This window comes from Callorhinchus milii, unplaced genomic scaffold (genome assembly GCF_018977255.1).
Source record: "Callorhinchus milii isolate IMCB2004 unplaced genomic scaffold, IMCB_Cmil_1.0 Scaffold2, whole genome shotgun sequence".
Lineage (NCBI taxonomy): Eukaryota > Metazoa > Chordata > Chondrichthyes > Chimaeriformes > Callorhinchidae > Callorhinchus > Callorhinchus milii.
In genome coordinates, this window is record NW_024704743.1 from 17,486,150 (window position 1) to 17,505,511 (window position 19,362).

Sequence of the window (19,362 nt, forward strand, 5' to 3'; positions counted from 1 at the left end):
CTGCAGATCATCCAGAACTCTGCAGCCCATGTCCTCTCCCGTACCAGGCTCCGTGACCCTATCACCCCCATCCTTGCCTGATTCCACTGGCTTCCCATCACACAGAGGATACAGTTCAAGTTCCTGGTCCTCACTTTCAAAGCCCTCCATGGCCTTGCTCCCCCCTACCTCTGCGACCTCCTAACCCCCTACCATCCTGCTCGCTCCCTCCGCTCAGCCTGCTTCACGTCCCCTGCCTCCCTTGTCCCACTATTGGCGGGCGGGCCTTCTGCCACTCTGCCCCCAACCCTTTGGAACTCCATCCTGCAGTGCCTCCGCCTCGCCCCCTCCCTTGCCTCCTTCAAGACCATCTCAAGATCCTCCTCTTAGAGCATGCTTTCGATCACCCTGCTTGCCCCCTCCCCGATCCTGACCCTCCAGCTCGGGTCCAAACTCTGACTGTCCAGTGTCTTGGGACAACCTTCCGACATGAAAGACGCCACACAAATCTAATTTTGTTGTTGTTGTATATTAATATTGATTTCTCCAGGTGCAGATTTTCTTTTGTTCTAGTTGGTGAGACTTAATATTTATGTCTAATGGGGTGATGTAATACAAGGCGAGCTAATAAATGGCCGGTTTCTGGGTCAAGAGAACATCACTAATATCACTTACTGTGCTTTGCATATGTGCACAGTTCATGCAGGAAGCACTGCTGACATAATTTCCTTCACAAAGTGACATCAACAGTGCTTCACGTATAGTGCGCAGGAGACCTTGCTCAAGACTCCACTCAGTCTCCGTAAATACTTTTGAGATTTTGTTCTATGCGAAAGAACAGTAAGCTCTCTAGTAAATGCAAGTTGTTGTGGAAAGGCATTATGTAAATACAATTTTTGGGGGGTAATGTCAAACATAGGTTTCAGCTGTCTTTTAACAAATACAATGGAATCGTGTTATAAAGTCCTTCAGTAGAATGCAGGTTCTCTTATTGGGATTTGGTCTCTGATATTTTCTTGCCTAAAATGCATGGACTGTTGCAGCTTTGTCAAATACGTGCTGAGAGAAAATGTTGTCCGGCCCGGGGATAACAAAATGGCAATCTTCTGAGTCATCAAGGTCGCTGTCGACATAATTTTCTGCATATGTGCAAGCCACAGGAAGTGATATTGGCGATGATACAACGCCTAGAAAGTCGGTCAAATGGCTTACCCTGCACCAGCCAGTGTTTCATCCAGAAACTCTGACCGCCAGTCACACCCTGTTCTGAGATTTTATTAATCCGATTACTGTGTTATAACGGTCCTGCAGTATATGGTGTTCAGAAACCTCCTCTTTGACAAGTGGAATGAGACCCGATGTTGGAAGACCAAGGACCTCAGATTTTTGGATAACACTGCAACACATCTTTCATTAAATTGTTGTTGTGAGCTCACAATCCAGGCGACGCTCCAATGCAGTGCTGGAGGAATGTTGAATTGTCAACCGGTGCCGAACCTAGGATGAGACAATAAACCTGAGGTCCCATCTACCTGTTCTGATGGACTTTAAAGATTCCACAAAGTGATCGAAAAGAGAAGGGAGTCTCTTCCAGTGAGCTGAGCAACAATGCTACAGCTTAATCATCTGTTCACATCATGGCTGTTTGCGGGACCTTGCTGTGTGTAAATTGCCTTCTGTAGTTACCTACAAATTACCTACCTTGACAGCAATTATCTGTGAAACACTTGGAGATGCTTTGACATTCTAAGAATTGCTTATTTTTACTATTTAAAATTAGTACTCCCAATTTGCCAGTAAAATAAGATCCCAAACTGCAGATTATGTAGATAATTTACAATCTGAATGTTCACTAGTGTCTTCAATCTTGCTTAATTAAGTCGGAGAATTAGGCCATTGCTCTTGATCAGTGCAATTTAGGCAGGTGTCTCCCAGCAATAGCATACATAGAACTGAGAAATTGAGGAAGATTGTTGCATTATTATTATTTTCTTTGCAGCAGGCGGAGATTTTTTTCTCTGACATCAATTTTGAGAGCAGCCTAGGAAAAGACCACAAAATAAAATTGTTATATGGTTATGAAAACAATATGATAATAATCCTTACGTTTTGTAGCCTCTGCACATCATCGAGGCGCCTGAAAAGCACTTCACAAGATATTACTGTGAAATTTAGTGACTGTATTTGTAAATAAACACGGCAGGCAATTTGCTTACAGAAATGTCCCACGAAGAGTGAAAGGAGAGAGCCCATAATGGAGAGATGATCTTGTCTTTTCTTGGGTTTTAAAGCCTTAAAATGGCTGTAGAAATGTGCGTTGCTGTATATTTGCATGCTATTTTTCAGCACAGTCAACCCTTTTGCAGGATTCTTTCCCAGCCTCTTTTCTTGACTATTGTACACTTATTTCTGTACTCATTTAAATAACTGTTTGCTTCACATGAGTCGGGTTTAAAGGCTGCACATTAGATTTGAGGTTACTTCCACATTTGTTGAAATCCTAGCTTTTTCACATTTATTAGGTAGCTACGAAGTGCTCCTGCTTATTGGGCAATTGAATGGAAATTCGGATGAAAATTGCAACTCGTGATTTAGATATCATTGATAGTAAATGTCACAAGATTCTGCTGTTTTATGGAATACCAGTCCATTTTTTGTGCTCAAATTAAGCTGATATCCTCCTAACGATCGTTTAGTTTCATTCTTGGTATCAGCCTGGTTGGGCTGGTAACACTCTCACCTCTGAGTCCGAAGGTTGTAGATTCAAGCTCCATGTTGGGACATTGAGCTAATAGTCTAACTGATACTCCTGGGGGAGCCCTGTAATGTTGGAGGTCTCGTCTTTCAGATGATATGTTAAGCACTTTCAGATGTCCTCCTGATATGAAAGGTACTATATGAATATATATGAAAAATAATGTTCAAATATACAGTGATGCACATTTCTACAACTATTTCAAGGTTTTAAAATGCAAAAAAAGACAGGGAGACATGAAAATAATATTTGGCATTCCACATCACATCTCGCTATTACATGCTCTCCCTCTGAAGGTAAACCAAGGCCTCATCTGCTCGTATGTTGAGAATCTCATGGCACCACTTGAAAAAAGAGAGCTTTACTTTGGAAACTCTACTGACTTATGTGTTGAACACATGCTGACAAAACTGGCCTTTTCACATTTATTTAGGAAGCTGCAGAGAGGTGCAAGGGCCAGCACCTCCATTGAGCAGCAGGAGGCACAGCCTAAACCCTACAAATGTGGAGTTATACTGTACATGACATCCCACTGTAATGCGCTCATCTAACTTTACACAGTTGGTTACGCTGCATTAATTCTACTCATGACTTGCTTTTGGAATACTATTTAAAAAAATCCTATTCACTACCTGCAGGTTTTTAGAAACTGTCACAATGCTGCTCTGGTAATGTGAATTTTTTTTTGCTATTGTAGTATACTAGATGAAACAGAAATATTTTTATCATAGCAACTACAACAACAACTTGCATTTATATAATGTCTTTCAAGCAGGATAGCGTATCGGAGAGCTGAGCACTTTGACGCTGCTGTATGCAACCTCTTAAAAATAACTATATGGTCAGAAAAATGTGAGGATTCCCCCCTGCTTGAGCAGGTCTGGGAAGTTCAGAAAATTGCAATGACGGTTGCCTAGTCCTGAGTGTAATGTAAATAATGTGGTTATTCAATTAGGAATCATTGGGTGAAAATGGTGACCTGTAACATGTTAGTTATCACTAGTGATCATTATCACATCAATGAGTCAGAGCATTAAAGGCTTCAGGTGTGATATCGACCCCCGCCCTCCCAACCACCATTATAATAATCTTTTCATTTGCTGTAAAACCACATCACATTTTTAAAGCAGGATCCGACAATGCAGCTCTTATTATTGTATTAGAGTGTCAGCCTGACTCAGTTGGTAACACTCTCGACTCCGAGTTAGAGTCTTGGGACGCCCTCCCGACGTGAAAGGCGCTCTATAAGTGGAATCTTGTTGTTGTTGTTGAGTCAGAAGATTGTGAGTTCAAGCCTCACAACAAGACTTAGAACTCATGTAGTCTATCCTGACACTCCAATACAGTGCTAGGAGTGTGCAGCATCGGTGCTATCTTTTGCTATCACAAAATAGATAGCAGCTTCAATTTACAGTAATTCCTATGAAATGTTTTGAGTCATCCTCCTGGTGTGAAACGCACAATATCAAATGTATGGATTATTATTATCAGGGTATTAGCCTCGATCAGGGTGGTCCAACCTTTTGATGAAATTAGCTCATGGACTGCCAGTAGGACAGTGAGAGTGCTACTAACTGAGCCAGTCTGACATATGTTTAGCATTGGCCAATCTTATGTTACAATAATAATAATCTTTGCATTTGATACAGCGTCTTCGAGACGGCTCAAAGCGCATCACAGAATATACTGTAAAGTGAATTGACTGTATATTTTGTGGGCGACAGGCGGCAGCCAATAGTGCACAGCAGTGCCCCACAAACAGTCATGGATTGAAGTGACCAATTTATTATTATTTTTTGAAGGAATAATTATCCTCGGAAAAACAATCCTCCAATCGACTAACAACTGGGTTCCTACTTACTGCTAGGTAAACAAAGCTGTGTGGAGTAAGGAAACTTGCCCAACATTTCATCCTGCTGGGAATCGACCCAGGTCTCTCGCTTGTGAGGCGAGTGCTCTAACTGTTGAGCTACAGGACTACAACAAAAGCAACTTGCATTTATATAGCACCCTTCACGCTGGACAGCGTCTCGGAGCGCTATGACCTGGGTTTGTTAGGCTGACATTGGTGAAGGTTTATTGAATAATGAGCAGGTAAAAGATTTTGTTTATAAGCCTTTCCAACTCTGGCTGTTGCAGTGACATTGTATATATTATGACAATTTTCCTGAGATAATGATGTTCTCTTCTGGTTGCCTGGAATAAGCATTTTTGGGGCCTGTCTGCTAAATAAAGGGGCATTATAAAAGAAGAGGTGAGAATTGAGATGCAAATTGGCTGCCGCATTCACCAAGATCTGCACATTTCGTCCACAAAATAGACCGTGAAGCACTTTGAGACATCTTGAAGACGCGATACATTAAAATCTCTGCACTATGCTCATTCTGCCAGACCAATCTGTTACGTTTTTAGTAACATGAAAGGTTCTACTGTAGCTTAATAATATGGTGTTTAGATCTCTTTGGTTCTGATCTCTGAAAAGCAAAATTTAAAAAGACAAAAGCTTTGCCTAACCATTTGAGGAGAGATACCGCTTTTATAGTTTTAGTGATTTTTATTTTAGTCTTTTACAGAATTCCTTATCTGTATTGTGGATTTCAAATGTAGAACAACAACTTGCATTTGAGCAGTGTCCTTCACGCGGGATAGCATCTTGGCTGCTGTGTTTTTAGGCGTCACTAATATCAGACTATATAGCGATGTCACTGTTAATATCGACTATATAGAGGTGTGTGCAATCTGCTTTGGTGTGTTTTAAATATAGAGTGGCATGAACATTTTTAGTACTTACAAAGAAGTTACAAGAGTTAACTTATTTGATTCACTCTTGTATTTAGTTTCATTCCTTTTAATACATTTCTGCGAACCTTGGATTTCTTTACTGACGAGGAGCAATGTAATGGGGCCACCCATCCCATCTCATTACATGTGTAGCCAGGTTTTCTTCTGTCCCTCAGCAAACCAACTGAGTGCTTAAACTCACCCTTTAGTGGAAATCTGAGCAACTGATGCTAACACAGTCTTATGGAGCATTCTATGAAAAGAGGATCCACCCACTATCTCCCAGCCTTAGCTACAGGACTTACAGGAGCTTCCATCAAAGGCTTGAATGTGTCAAGAGAATGAGCTGCTGTGTAATATTACGATTAATTTGCAATAATAATTATCAGAATGGAATTGCCCCCATGCTATCTATCATGCATTTGATCTGGGACATTATAAAACAACATTGAAATGTCTCAAAGCTCTTCAGGATTTTGTGTAGTCACTGTGTGTTTCCAGGCAAACATGGCATTAAATTTGCAGGATTTCATAAGGAATCTAATTAGAATTCACGCCAACTGGAGTTCAGTCAGTTGGCAGAACATACATACTTCTAATTACCAGAAAGAGTCCCATTTGCACAACTTTGATTCCTTATTAAGAAATCCTATTAAATACCAAAGTTTCAGTCCCATGATTTGCTAAATTCAGCATCACAGATCCTTTTGTTTGAAAGGGTGGAAGAAGCTCTTACACGATGCTGTTTTTCACTCTGGCCATTATTAATATAATTGCTTGTTACTATAGAAAGCAGCAGCTGAACTCTCACCACAAACCGTATAAATTTTTCGCATGCAGTTATAGCAAATCTGGCATTTCTATGCAGAGCTTCTCTAAGCTGTAAACGTGAGCTGGTTTTAAATGTTACTTTGTCTGGTGTTTTAATGGTGGGAACAGCCTCACAGATATGAAGTAATTCATTTGCTGGCTTTTAGTATGATTGAATGTGTAATTTTCCAGCACTGTAAATGTGCCTTTTAATGAGGTGGTATAGATCATAGTACCGTCTACTTGTAATGCTGCCGCTTATCTTTGAGCAGCCCCGATTCTGGCTGTTATGTTCACATATTTGTAACTCAGGGTTTGTTGAAAGAGTTAATGAAGAATTTGTCAAAATCTGAAGAAAATGGTTCCTATCCTTTTTGAAAGGAGAGAGGGAGGTAGCAGTGCAGTGGGGATTAGGAAGAGAATACCAGAGAGCGCAGACAGAGTGGCCAAACAATTGAGGATTTTATGTTGATTTATTGTGAAATAAATTAATAGGTCGCAAAATCAAATCTTGGAGAAAGATTCATTATTGATCGCTCATCATCAGCCAAGAAAAAGGGACCAGGGAATGGGGTAGTTACCTCTGTTTAGTTGTTAGTGTTCTCTTCCTCCTTCTCAGACAGCTTGCTAAGTCCCTCTTTCTCCAGGCCATTTACCCACCAAATATACCTTGTGCTTGAATGCCTTTGCCAAGTGTTGCTATTTATTGCCTCTCATCCTCATGCCCTTTCTGTCTGCGCCTCTGCCATCCCTTTCTCCTGGGGGGGGGGGGGGGGGGTGAAACTCCCCAATACTCATCCTTCTTCCAAGGACACAGTTAATTGAAGTCCTGTAGCTAAGTGGTTAGAGCACTTCCCTTGCAAGCGAGAGGCCTGGGTTTGATTCCCAGCCAGGGTGAAATGTTGAGTATGTTTCCAGATTGCTTTTCAGAGGGGTAATGATTTCTTCTTCAAAAAATAATAATAATTTGGTCACTTAATCCACGACTGTTCGTGGGACACTGCTGTGTGCAGTTGCCTGCTGAGTTTCACCCACAAAATATACATTCAATTTACTTTACAATATATTCTGTGAAAGTCTTTGAGACGTCTTGAAGACGTGATAAGTTTCGATTCCCAGCAGGGCGAAATGTTTGGCACGTTTCCTTATTCCACATCCCTCTGTTTACCTAGCAATAAATAGGAACCTGGTTGTTAGTCAATTGGCAGATCCTTTTTCCGGGATTAATAATTCCTTCAAAAATAATAATAATAAATTGATCACTTCAATCCACGACTGTTTGTGGGACACTGCTGTGCGCAATTGGCTGTTGCATTTCACCCACAAAATATACAATATTGAGAAGCCAAAACATCTTAAAAGGGAGTTGGTTAGATTCTTGAAGAGAAGTCATATTAAAGGGAATGGGGAGCTGTGACAGGGGGATAAACCTTGTTACTGCCTTTCATGGTTATTCAAGATCAACCCATGTGTAAAGGGAGCTAACAAGTTTGTGATAATTGGGAACCAGCCCTATGGGATAATTGACTACCAATATAAAGTTGGGGGCTTTGGCGTGTGAGAGGAGAGTCTGGAGAAGACTGATGTACAGAGGTATAGCTTTGTTTTTTTGTTAGAACTATTCTAACTATTCGTGGAGTCCTGTAGCTCAGTAGTTAGAGCACTCGCTTTGCAAGCGAGAGACCTGAGTTCAATTCCCGGCAGGGGGCGAAACCTTGGGCAAGTTTCCTTACTCCACACAGAGCCTAATAATAATCCCTCCAAAAAAAAAACAATAATATATTGGTCATTTTCAATCCACGACTGTTTGTGGGACATTGCTGTGCGCAATTGGCTGCCGCGTTCGCCCACAAATATACAGTCAATTCACTTTACAGTGTGTTCTGTGAAGCGCTTTGGGACGTCCTCCCGACGTGAAAAGCGCTATATCATATGCAAGGATTATTATTATTATTATTATTATTATTCTGCCAGGTTTTTTTTTGGGTGTGATCCACTCCCTCCTACAGGAGCAACCTAGATAGGATTATGTGGGGAAAACAGCAGTGTAGAATTGATGGCCTGTTTGGCCTGTTTCTGTGCTGTAATATTACATGATTTTGGGAGTCTAGTTAGGCAGACAGTTTAGGGTTTCATTTGGTCAACCAGGTGTCTGCCACATGCAGAAACCCATCACCATGCGTAGAGTATCTACACCAGAGTTTCATATAAGTATGCAACTTATATATGGAAATTACTGTGTCGGGAATGGAATGCGCACTCACCTGACCCATCAAGGCTTTTGCTTGCAGGCATAACGGGAGCTGAGTGGGAAGAATGCTCACTCCAAGTAACTCATCTGCCATCCCAAGTCCTGTTGATGAACCAGGCTGGCTCACCTATCATCTGAGCCTCCCTGGAGTATTTAAGGTGCACCTGACAACCAAGATCACCACGGATTCACTTGATTCTGATTATGTAAGGATTGTACTTTGTTACAAACAAAGTTGGACTTTTCAACCCATTTCTCAGTACGAAATGTCCCCGAAGCAAAATGCCAACTGTAATCATGACTTCCTGTTTGTGATTGCATCTGACATTGTGCTTTTGGGATAAAGCCTTAAGAAGCCCAGCAAGGCAGAAAGCAAAGTGGTGTCTAGAGGCCTAGTCTTAAATAATAATAATAATATTCCTTACTTGGAGAGTCTGGGAGTCCTGTAACTCAGTGGTTAGAGCACTTGCCTCACAAGCGAGAGACCTTGGTTCGATTCCCAAGCATGTCACCTTGGAGCCAGTTCAGCTCTAAGGAAGCTCTGCTTACCAATCTCCTTCGCCCCACTCCCTGCCCACCACCTGAAATGTTGGGCAAGTTTCCTTACTCCACACGTCTCTATTTACCTAGCAGTAAGTAGGAATCCAATTGTTAGTTGATTGGCTGATCGCTTTTCCGGAGTAATAATTTCTTCAAAAAAAATAATAATAATAAATTGGTCACTTCAAAATAATAATAATAAATTGGTCACTTCAATCCACGATTGTTTGCCACCAATTGTTTGTCAATTCACTTTACAGTATATTCTGTGAAACGCTTTGAGATGTCTCAAAGACGTCATAAGGCGCTACATCAAATGCAAGGACTATTATTATTGTAGTACTTTTCCCATCAGGAAGATGCCTTAAGTGCTTCACTGGATACACTGAAAGCGCAATGGCTGTGTGTTTTGTGGACTTGTCTAAAGGCTGGCAATATATCATTAAGCATGCTAGCGATGGACCAGATAATTGCTCTATGGATGCTTTCCATTACACTTTCCTTCCTACAACAGCCGCATAGCTGTTTGCTGACCTTATTTAAACATTCCATTTCACTGAGATAACTGGGCTTGAATCGATTGTACTGCAGTAAACTTCCTGAATATCTTGCTATCAAAGTCAGATCAATGGTCAGAAGTGACTTCCTCAAATATCCATATCAAGCGAGTTGGGGCTCGCACAGTGTTGTAACTTTGTTTTTTGACTGCACTTTCGAGCATCTTTCCCCTCCTCATCCTCTTCGGATCTCTTCCCCCACCCCACCCAACCTCGGGTGCCCAGCTAGCGGCGCGAAGGACTTTTGAGAAATCCTTCTGATATGAAAGGCGTTATATAAATAAATTGTATTGTATGTGGGCTTGAATCGATTGTACTGCAGTAAACTTCCTGAATACCTTGCTATTAAAGTCAGATCAATGGTCAGAAGTGACTTCCTCAAGTATCCATATCAAGCGAGTTGGGCCTCGCACAATAACCCAATTTGTCCCCTAACCCAATTTGAAACTTTCAATCATTATCAGTTTTATGGCTTCGTGAGATTTCAAAGATCTCTTTGGGTTTTGATATTTTGTACATCTTGCATGTTATACATGTATCTCTTTCTGAGCAGGCAGTTTTGGCTCATATAGTACTTCTATAATTTAGTTTTTTCTTTTCATTCCCCAATGACATTCAGATCTCATTTCTCTCAGAAGTTGCTGTAATTCAAATTCTCTTCAAAAGTCATAGTTAACAGGGAAATCCTGTAACTTAACCTGTGTTCTAAATAAGTTTACCTACAAAATACACACTTCTCAGTAAATCCAGTGCATCATTTTGAGATGTCCTCTTGAGGTGACCGGTGCGATATATCAAATGCAATGATTATTTATTATTATTTGTGTTGCGGATTGTATTCCTGAAGTATCTTTCCAGAAATTTGTCAACACGCTATTAGGGTCTAATTTGTGGAACAGATTTCTTAATAGAAAATGTGTAGTTATTAAACTTGTAAAACATTACTTTCCTGGGGAAGGGGTGGGCAAGGGGTGGGGCGAGGGAGGTTGGTAAGCAGAGCTTCCTAAGAGCTGAACTGGCTCCAAGGTGACATGTTTAGCAACGGAATGTGGGAATTGAGTCGATTCTGTCGGAGTCGAGTTGTAGTGGTCTCATTAGTCCAGTTCTCAAGCCAGGCAGGTCCGCAGTACCCTAGGCCACACTCTGGGGGCCCCACTATGTCTTGCCAACCTATACCCAATATTCTCCAGAAATATTCTCCAGAAATTCCTTGTGTACCTGCAGGGAAAACATGTGCATTCCATTTCGGGAAATATCACAGGAAACTTCATAGAAATTTCCATTTGCACGTGTCAGGTACCTGGCAGCACCAAAGTAATAGTAAAACATTGAATGTACCAAGTGAAGTCTTCTTCAGCATAAATGATGCTTAAAAAATTAAATAATTTCTATTAAGAAATCTGTTTAAAAATACCTCAAATTGGTCTTGTATGTCTATGACTTTCCCTGTTTCTGTTGTTTTATTCATAAATGTTTATTTTGTTATCTATCTCCTTTCCAACTTTGTGACTTGCAGCTGGTAGTTTCTACAACTTCAGGGAGTCCTTGGTACGTAAGATCGAATTACTGCTGTTTTGTTTTAAAATAGCTTCTAATGACATTAGTTTGTCCCCTTGTTAACTTGTCTGAATTTATATTGCTCAAGTCTCTGAAAGATGAACATTAGGACTATAATTTCTCTAGTTTTTGCTTTTTTGATGCATCTTAACAAGGGCTTTAGATAACTGTACAGTTGTTGTCTCTTTAGAAATATGGGCTCCAGTCAACTCATTTAAATGGCATGGGAACAGGTCCTGACACCGTATGTTCGAGAGGACCCAGGTTTGATTTCCGGCCAGGGCAAAAACTTAGGCAAGTTTCCTTACTCCACACGCCACTGTTTACCTAGCAGTAAGTAGGAACCTGGTTGTTAATTGATTGGTGGATCACTTTTTCGGGGTTAATAATCCCTTCAGAAATAAATTCATAATAATTTGGTCACTGAATCCAAGATTATTTGTGGGTCCCTGCTGTGTGCAATTGGCTGCCGCATGTCACCCACAAAAATATACACACAGATCAATTTACAATATATTCTTGAAGCGTTTTGAGACTCTCGATGACTTGATAAGGCTTTATATCAAATACAAGGATTATTATTACATGCAATATCATTCTTTTCAGATTATTGGAAAAAAATTCTTCCTGTTTTTTTTGCTCCAATGTCATGCTGGCCTGTCGTAACCTCTATCTCAATGATTTCTGAGGTATAGGATGGCCTGTTTAAAGTAGTGATTTAAAGCCACAAACTCAATCTATGTTATTCAAAAATGGCATTGATCAGCATTTTAGGTTGCTCCTGACGTCACATTAAGTGTAGGATGGTGTTCAATACAATACAAACTTACATTTATATAGTACCATCTCCCAAGGACATCAGTGTACCGTGCTTCTGGTATAGCGTGATCCACAGTAAACATAGTCCTGGCTCATAATCAATACAGTGCACGTTGTTGGAAGTGACGTTTTTCAGATGAGACATTGAACTGAGATTCTGTCTGCCTGTTCATGTGGACGTCAAAGATCCATGGCACAATTCAAAAAGAGAACAGAGTTTCTCTGCCCTAGCCAATAATCCCTCAAAATAAAACTGGGCAGTCACTCTGTGGTTGTTTGTGGGACGTTGCTGTCGCAAATTGGCTGCCACGTTCGCCTACAAAAATATACATTCACAACACTTTATACAATAAATCCTATTGAGCACTTTGAGACATCTTCCTGATGTGATAGGTACTATATCAAAGGCACTATATCAAATGCAAGAATGATTATTATTATAAAATGTCTGGTTTTGGGTCACCAGGTGGTTACTGACAACACTTTCTCCTTTGTTCATCAGCAGCAAAGAGGAAGTGACTTCAGTGATGGCACCATGAATTGGAAGTTGGCTGTTTTTCTTGTAGCACAGGAGCTGGTGAACTCCTGGGGAGCGAGCGGTTTCCATCCTAGGAAATTCCTATATTTATTTGGAAAGAAACAGTCTTATTACCAAGTCTAAAACCACCAACTCTTTGGGGATTATCCAGCCTAGCTTGACTTGCAAAATGCAATTTTGTGTTTTGCAGAAACCAGATTGAAATTCTGTCCAATATACAGAACTTTTTTCAGAATTTCTGCAGCAAATTTGATTTGGAACACGCTACAGCATATCTTATCGTGTGATAAATGTTTTCTAATGATCCAAGTTCTTCAAAAATCAATTTGGAATCCATGATAAAAGGTAAAGCAACTTGTCACCTGGAGAAAGGGAGTATAATTAGGGCTTCTGTGTTTTGGAACTTTTTTTATCAGTGTTTATCAGTTAAAACCGAAAATCAGAAGCCCTAAATATAATTAAGAGCAACCACCAAGCGTTTATGAAAGGGAAGTCATGCTTGAAACCTTATCAAATTCTTTCAAGATGTAATTAATAAAATAGACAAGGGAAATGCAGTGAATGTTATGCATCTTGGCCTTTGATAAAGTGCCACATGAGGCCCATGACTTGGGCCAATAGAAAAGTGCGGTCGCAATTTTTCAGCGCAATCTGCTATAAACCCGCTTTAAAATGAAGTTTCTGGCCCCGGGCCTCTCGTGATGTTTAGCCAACGTCTCTGTGTGCAGAGTGGCTCCAGAAGCGCACGCCCAGTGCGGCACAAGCAGGAACTGGGCTTCACTCCACTCGGAGGACCCCCTGTTGAGATTGTCTGTGTGTCTCTGTGTTTGTGAGGGTCTATGTATGTGTGTGTGTGTGTGTGTGTGTGTGTGTGTCTCTGTTTGTGAGTGTCTCTAAGCGAGTGTGTGTATTTTGTGTGTGTCTCTCTCTCTCTCTCTGTGCCTGTGAGTGTGTGTGTGAATGTGTTTATGTCTCTCTGTCGCTGTGTATGGTGCAGGGCCCTGGGAGGCAGGAGGTGGTGAACTTCTGTAGCCGTGCAGTCAGGACACTGGTCCTGAGTGCGTTGTTTGGTGGATCGCCAGGCCCTTTCGGCCTGAGCTGCTGTTGTCCACCTCCCCTCCCCCTACCCCGACCCACAAATGGGAATCCCCAGTTTTTGTTAAAGACGAAATTAATAATTTGGGGCAAATATTTCCACATTTTTGTATTGGCCCAGCTCTTGACTCTCTTACATCTATGTCTTCTCATCACTGACTCCCCTACCAGTGGAAATAGCTTCCACCTATTTACCCTGTCACAACCCCTCATAATTTTGTATACTTCTTTCATGTTGCCGCCTCAAGCTCTCTGCTGACCTAATTTCAGAGAGTATTAGGCTCAGGTTTGCAAGAGCCAAGGCTTGGGGACCCCAGAGTGTGCATTAGGATGCTGCTAGAGTTTAACCACAGCTAAAACCACATTAACTTGCCATTGAAAGTACTGTCTGTCAAGTTTAATAACCCTATAATCTTACATTTAATACAGTGCCTTTCATGTTGGAAAGTTTTAATGGCTCATTGTCATCTGAATCAACGTCCTGATGCTTGTCCAGCTGGGAACACCCTACCCATGAGGGCTTTGGCTTGCAGAATTAATTGGAACTGAGTGGGAGGAATCTTTGACCAAATAATCTGTCTGTCTTTCCCTCCAGCTGCCGTTGATGAGTCAGGTTGACTTGTCTGTCATTGTGAAGTCAACTCATGTCTCATTCCAATGGAATAATTGGTAACTGCTTATGAACTTTCTAAACATAGTTCTGATGTATGAAACTATTACATCCACATATTTTTGAGTTTTTCTACAATGTACCTGTATAACATGCAAAGTAATTCAATATTTAGTCATTGGTTAGTGTGCAAAAGGTTGTCATTCCAAGTCGGATGCTGTTTCAGAGATTGCAATCAAGAAGATATTAACCTAAGTAAATCTGAAGTGGGCATTTTTAATGCAGACACAGAGCAGTTTTTGTTAATGTCTCCATGTCCCAAAGCAAGTTGTAAAAAGATTAGAATCAATCTTTTTTAATGTGTGTGTGAGTGTATGGAACATTAACCCTCTAGCACTTGAAGTAAATGCGGGCTTTGGGAGATCATTGGGAGTTGAACAATCTAGCATTTGGTGATTTTGTGCTTCAGAAGGGTAGGAAGAGTCAAACGTCCTAAGAATGAAACGTGATGTTGCTGTGAACACTTGGACTCAATGAGCCAATTATCCCTAAGGTACCTTTCCTGCTGAAAACAAAAACAAGTCAGAAGGATTGTGAAGCCTCACTTGAAGAACATATTTGGTTAAGTGCAGAATATGAAGCTTCAGAACTTATTGAGTTGTTTAAAAAGAAAACAGACAGACACAATAGCGTAAGTAGATACATAGATATTCTGTGAAGTGCTTTCACATGATAAGGCGCTGCATCAAATGCAAGGATTATTATTATTAGAAGTTGAGGATATGGGGAAATGTTATTAAAAAATCTGCCACAGTCTTAAAGCATCTGTAGATCAGGCTTGATGGATCTGTGCCAATGTAGGAGTAAAAATAATCATCTTTGCCTTTGATGTACTGTCTCTTATCATATCTTTGAAACATTCTCGAAGCGCTTAATAAGATTTATTGTAAACTGTAGTAATTGTATATTTCTAGGCAAACCTAGCAGTCAATTTGCGCGTAGCCACTTACCACAAACCGCGATGATGTGAATGACCAATTTTAATTGTAGGATTGTCGGCCAGAACAGAGTGCAACTGCCAACAAAGACCAAAACAGTCAAATTCATTTGAATTGATTCTCCTCCGGTCAAGAACATTTACTGCCCTTGATGGGGCGAACACATTGCCTTTTAGTGATATATTTACTATCAAGAGGAAAACTGCCCTTGTAATTCTCCCCATTTATGATACGTTATTGTATCACATTTAATAAGGCAGTAAATTTTGCTTTATTTTGGGAGAACGTCAGTCTGTTAGCTGGTGAATGTCTGAATAGCTGTGACCCTGTGTTTGAAATCATAAGAAAACTGAAAACTATCAATTGGTGCCAAACTCTGCAATGGGCTTGTTCTTGTGAGCTGCTATCACTTGACTGTCAAAGTACATGCACTCAAAGTACATGCACTCACTCCAGTCATAAGCATAGAGCTGTAGTAGTATTTTGCTTGAGTGAAAGCGTTCCTAAGTGCTTCCTGTCAACTGGTGTGTATAACGGAAACAACACTCCCTGGAATTGGAGGTAGGTTTTGTTTCAATCTAGAACACTGCCCAGTGTTGTCAACTATCGAGTGCAAATGAACATGTTTGGTGAATCCCCCCTTCCCCCCGCCTTTACTGTTTGTAGGGGAAAAAGGGAATATTTTAAGGATTGCTCAAATTTTGAAAAATTCAATGTTTTAATTAATTTCTGTTCTGAAGCTTTTAAAATTAATATATTATTTTAAAAAAACAAAACTTCTAACCAGAAATCAGCACATTTGTACTTAATGTATTACTAGAAATTTACAGCACAGAAGAAGCCGTTCAGCCCATTGTGTCACCTTCAACCTTCACTGTCTTTACCCATCACATGAAGTGATGGGTAAAGACAGTGAGGAGGATTGTAGCAGACTGCAGAAGGACATAGACAGGCTGGTGAAATGGGCAGACACATGGCAGATAAAATGTAATGCAGAGAAGTGTGAAGTGATGCATTTTCAGAGGAGGAATGAGGAGAAGCACAACTAGGCAAATGGTCTCCTTCTGTGCTGTAAGATTCTAGATTCTAGGACTACATTTCCCGCGATTCAGTGCATCTTGACCCGTCACCACATGGGCACTTACTGACAAAAGTTGGAATCGCATTGAATTGCGGGAAATGAAGTTTTTGTGCGATACATTGACAGATGAAGACTAGGTTTCCTGCAAATCAGTGCAGCCAGCCGGGCCGGTAAGTGAGCATGTGTCTACAGGACAGGATGTCATTTCCCATGACTCAAGTCCTGTGGCAAGCGTAAGAGTAATAAAGAATAAGGGAATGACATTACGAATTAGGAGGTGAGTAATACAAGTAGTGTAAATAAATCTAAGTGGTTTTGATAAGAAACTGAATGGGACTTGGGTGAATGTATGGCTCAGGCGTTTATCCGATTTATAAAGATAAGACTTATGTGAGTTTTACCATAAATACAAGTTGTTGTATTGGATGAATTGGAGTCCACCGTATTTAATAGTAAGGGGAGGGGATTGTTAAGACCAATACAGAAGAGGACAACTTGGAAGATCGTTGCAGAAAAGATTAATAGAAACTGTGGAACAATCTGCACCAAGATCCTCACACTGTCCATGTAGTGGCTGCATTTAAAGAGATTATTAGTATTGAAAGCAAATGAAAATGCTAAACAGTAAAGCAAAGACACAGTATTTTTATGAATTTTCAGACCTTCCTCCTTTTATGCCACAGGTCAGATCAATTGGTTTGGGTATGAAAGCCCACGAAGTTTCTGGGATTTCATCCGTGTGGCCTGCAGCAAGGTTCCCCACAACTGCATCAGCAGCATTGAGAACATGGAGAACGTAAGCTCCACAAGGGCCAAGGTTAGAAATTGAATGCATCCTGATAATAATAATAATTCTTACGTTTGATATAGTGCCTTATCACGTTGTTGAGATGTCTTAAAGTGCTTCACAAAATTTTGTTCTTTAGTTTGTAAAAATGGAATCACACATTTTCCTATATTAGTTATATATGTCCCAAGGTTTTCTCAGACTTATTGGGTTCTGTCTGCTGAATACTATCTTATGCTCTAACCTCTGTCTACAAATCCATTCATGCCCTGGCACCTCCCTACGTCTTCGATCCGCCACTCCCCGACCCGCTACCTCCGCTCGGCTGGCTCCGGCCTCTTGCTTGTCCCTCATCCCCTCCACTCCACCATTGGTGTTCGTTAATCTTTCAGCCACCATGTCCCGAAACATTGGCACTCTTTCCCTCAAACCCTCCACCTTGCCCCGTCCTTCCCCATTTTCAGATAACACCTGAAGACCTTCCTCTTCGATCGTGCTTACGGTAATCTAAACTGGGGCTGTGTAAGGCTCTGCCATTGTTAAGTGTTTGGAGAAGCTACACTGCTTGAAGGGCGCTATATAAATACAAGTTGTTATTGTTACAAAATACATTAATGTTTCAGGTTTCTTACTTTGAGATAATTCAAATGGCCCATTGTTAATCATTTCAGTATTAAATTGTATTATAGTCTCTGTTGATAGTTTCATTGACTTCCTGTTGGAGAGAGTGATGCTTGGCTGCATTTCCTTTGAGGAAGAGAACAAGACTAGCTATGTTTGTCTGTCTCCCTGGATCCACAGATATTCTGACCTCATACCAGAGCAGAGTAGTGTGGATTCATGTGGCTGTCAAAGTATTAAGAAGGAGAAAAATGTACAGTATGAATTATTTTTATCATACAAATTCTAAGAAAGTTCCAGTCATACCTCTACCTATGTCATATATTGTGATAAGAATAATACACAAACACATATAAACACTTCCTATGTTATTTCCATAAAGTATCATTGCAGATTGGATTGAATTAAATTGTTAAGGAATCATAGGGTGTTACCACACAGAAATGGGCCACCATGTTGGTGTTTTTCTCCATATGAGCCACTTAATGTAATGCAATTCTCCGTGTCACTCAAGATAGTTACCCAAACAATCTATTTAACTCCATGAAGCAGAACTTCCTTTCCACACATTCAAACAGTGATGCTTTGAGGGTTAATGTCTGTCTTCAGACAATGTATTGTACATTTAATAGAGTTTGACAATATCTGCTTATAATGGGATATCCACACATGTCACTCCTCTGTACCTGTTGCATTTGTATTTATTTTCCGTCGTCATGTTGATTTGCTGGAAAGGATGTTATAAATTTAGCTACAAACAAGTGCATCAGAACCACAGCTTGAACCTTCTCTGACCTGCTGCCTCCCTACCAACCTCCCCACTCCCTCCGTTCATCGAGCGCCGGTCTGCTCCATGTCTCCCGCCCTACCATCGGTGGCCAGGCTTTCAGTCTCTCTGCCTCCACACTCCATCTCACAGTCCCTTCGCCTCGCTTCCTCCCTTGCCTCCTTCAAGGCCAGTCTCAAGACCCTTCTCTTCAACCATGCCTTTGGTCTCCCTCCCACCTCTCTGCCTTCCCTCCCCCCTACACCACCCCTCTCCCATGCTCGGGCCCCGACACGTGACTGTTCAGCGCTTTGGGACGTCCTCTCGACATGAAAGGATCTATAAATGTAATGTTGTTGTTGTTGTTATTAAGAGTTATGAAGAGCAATTTCAGGACAGACACCAGGAAATGTATCTTTACCCAGAGGACAATCAATGCCTGAAATGGGTTGTTAAGATGCGTAGTTGAGGCGAGGACATTAGATTCATTTAAAAAGAAGCTTGATGCTGTAATGGGAAGATGGTAGAGTGGGTGTTCTGGAGGGTTAGGCTGAAGAGCCTTCTTCATTCAAATGAATCATGTGATCAGTGTAAAATAATAATACACGCTTCTATAAATTAATGGGAGTTACCTGTTTTTTTCAGAAACACATCCTTCTCCAATGTTCCCCTCTCCAGAAGATGTTCATTTAGGATCAATAGATGTCTTCGCTCAAGTGACCATAATTCATGTATTTTTAAAAAAATCTGTGTTTGCTAACACTTTCTAAAATTTAGATGTAAATGTTTGGGGTCATTTTCTATACAGACAGACTGA

At 40.8% G+C, this 19,362-nt stretch overlaps 1 protein-coding gene across 2 annotated transcripts in view; it reads left to right on the forward strand.

Annotated features, from left to right (window-relative positions):
* rundc3b (RUN domain containing 3b) overlaps positions 1-19,362 on the forward strand; it is a 45,436-nt gene that overhangs the window by 6,195 nt on the left and 19,879 nt on the right. For both annotated transcript variants that reach the window (XM_007898152.2, XM_042332155.1), the window contains exon 2: positions 17,055-17,188. In XM_007898152.2, the coding sequence (XP_007896343.2) occupies positions 17,159-17,188 (30 nt within the window). In that variant the 5' untranslated portion in view covers positions 17,055-17,158. The remainder of the gene's footprint in view (positions 1-17,054; positions 17,189-19,362) is intronic.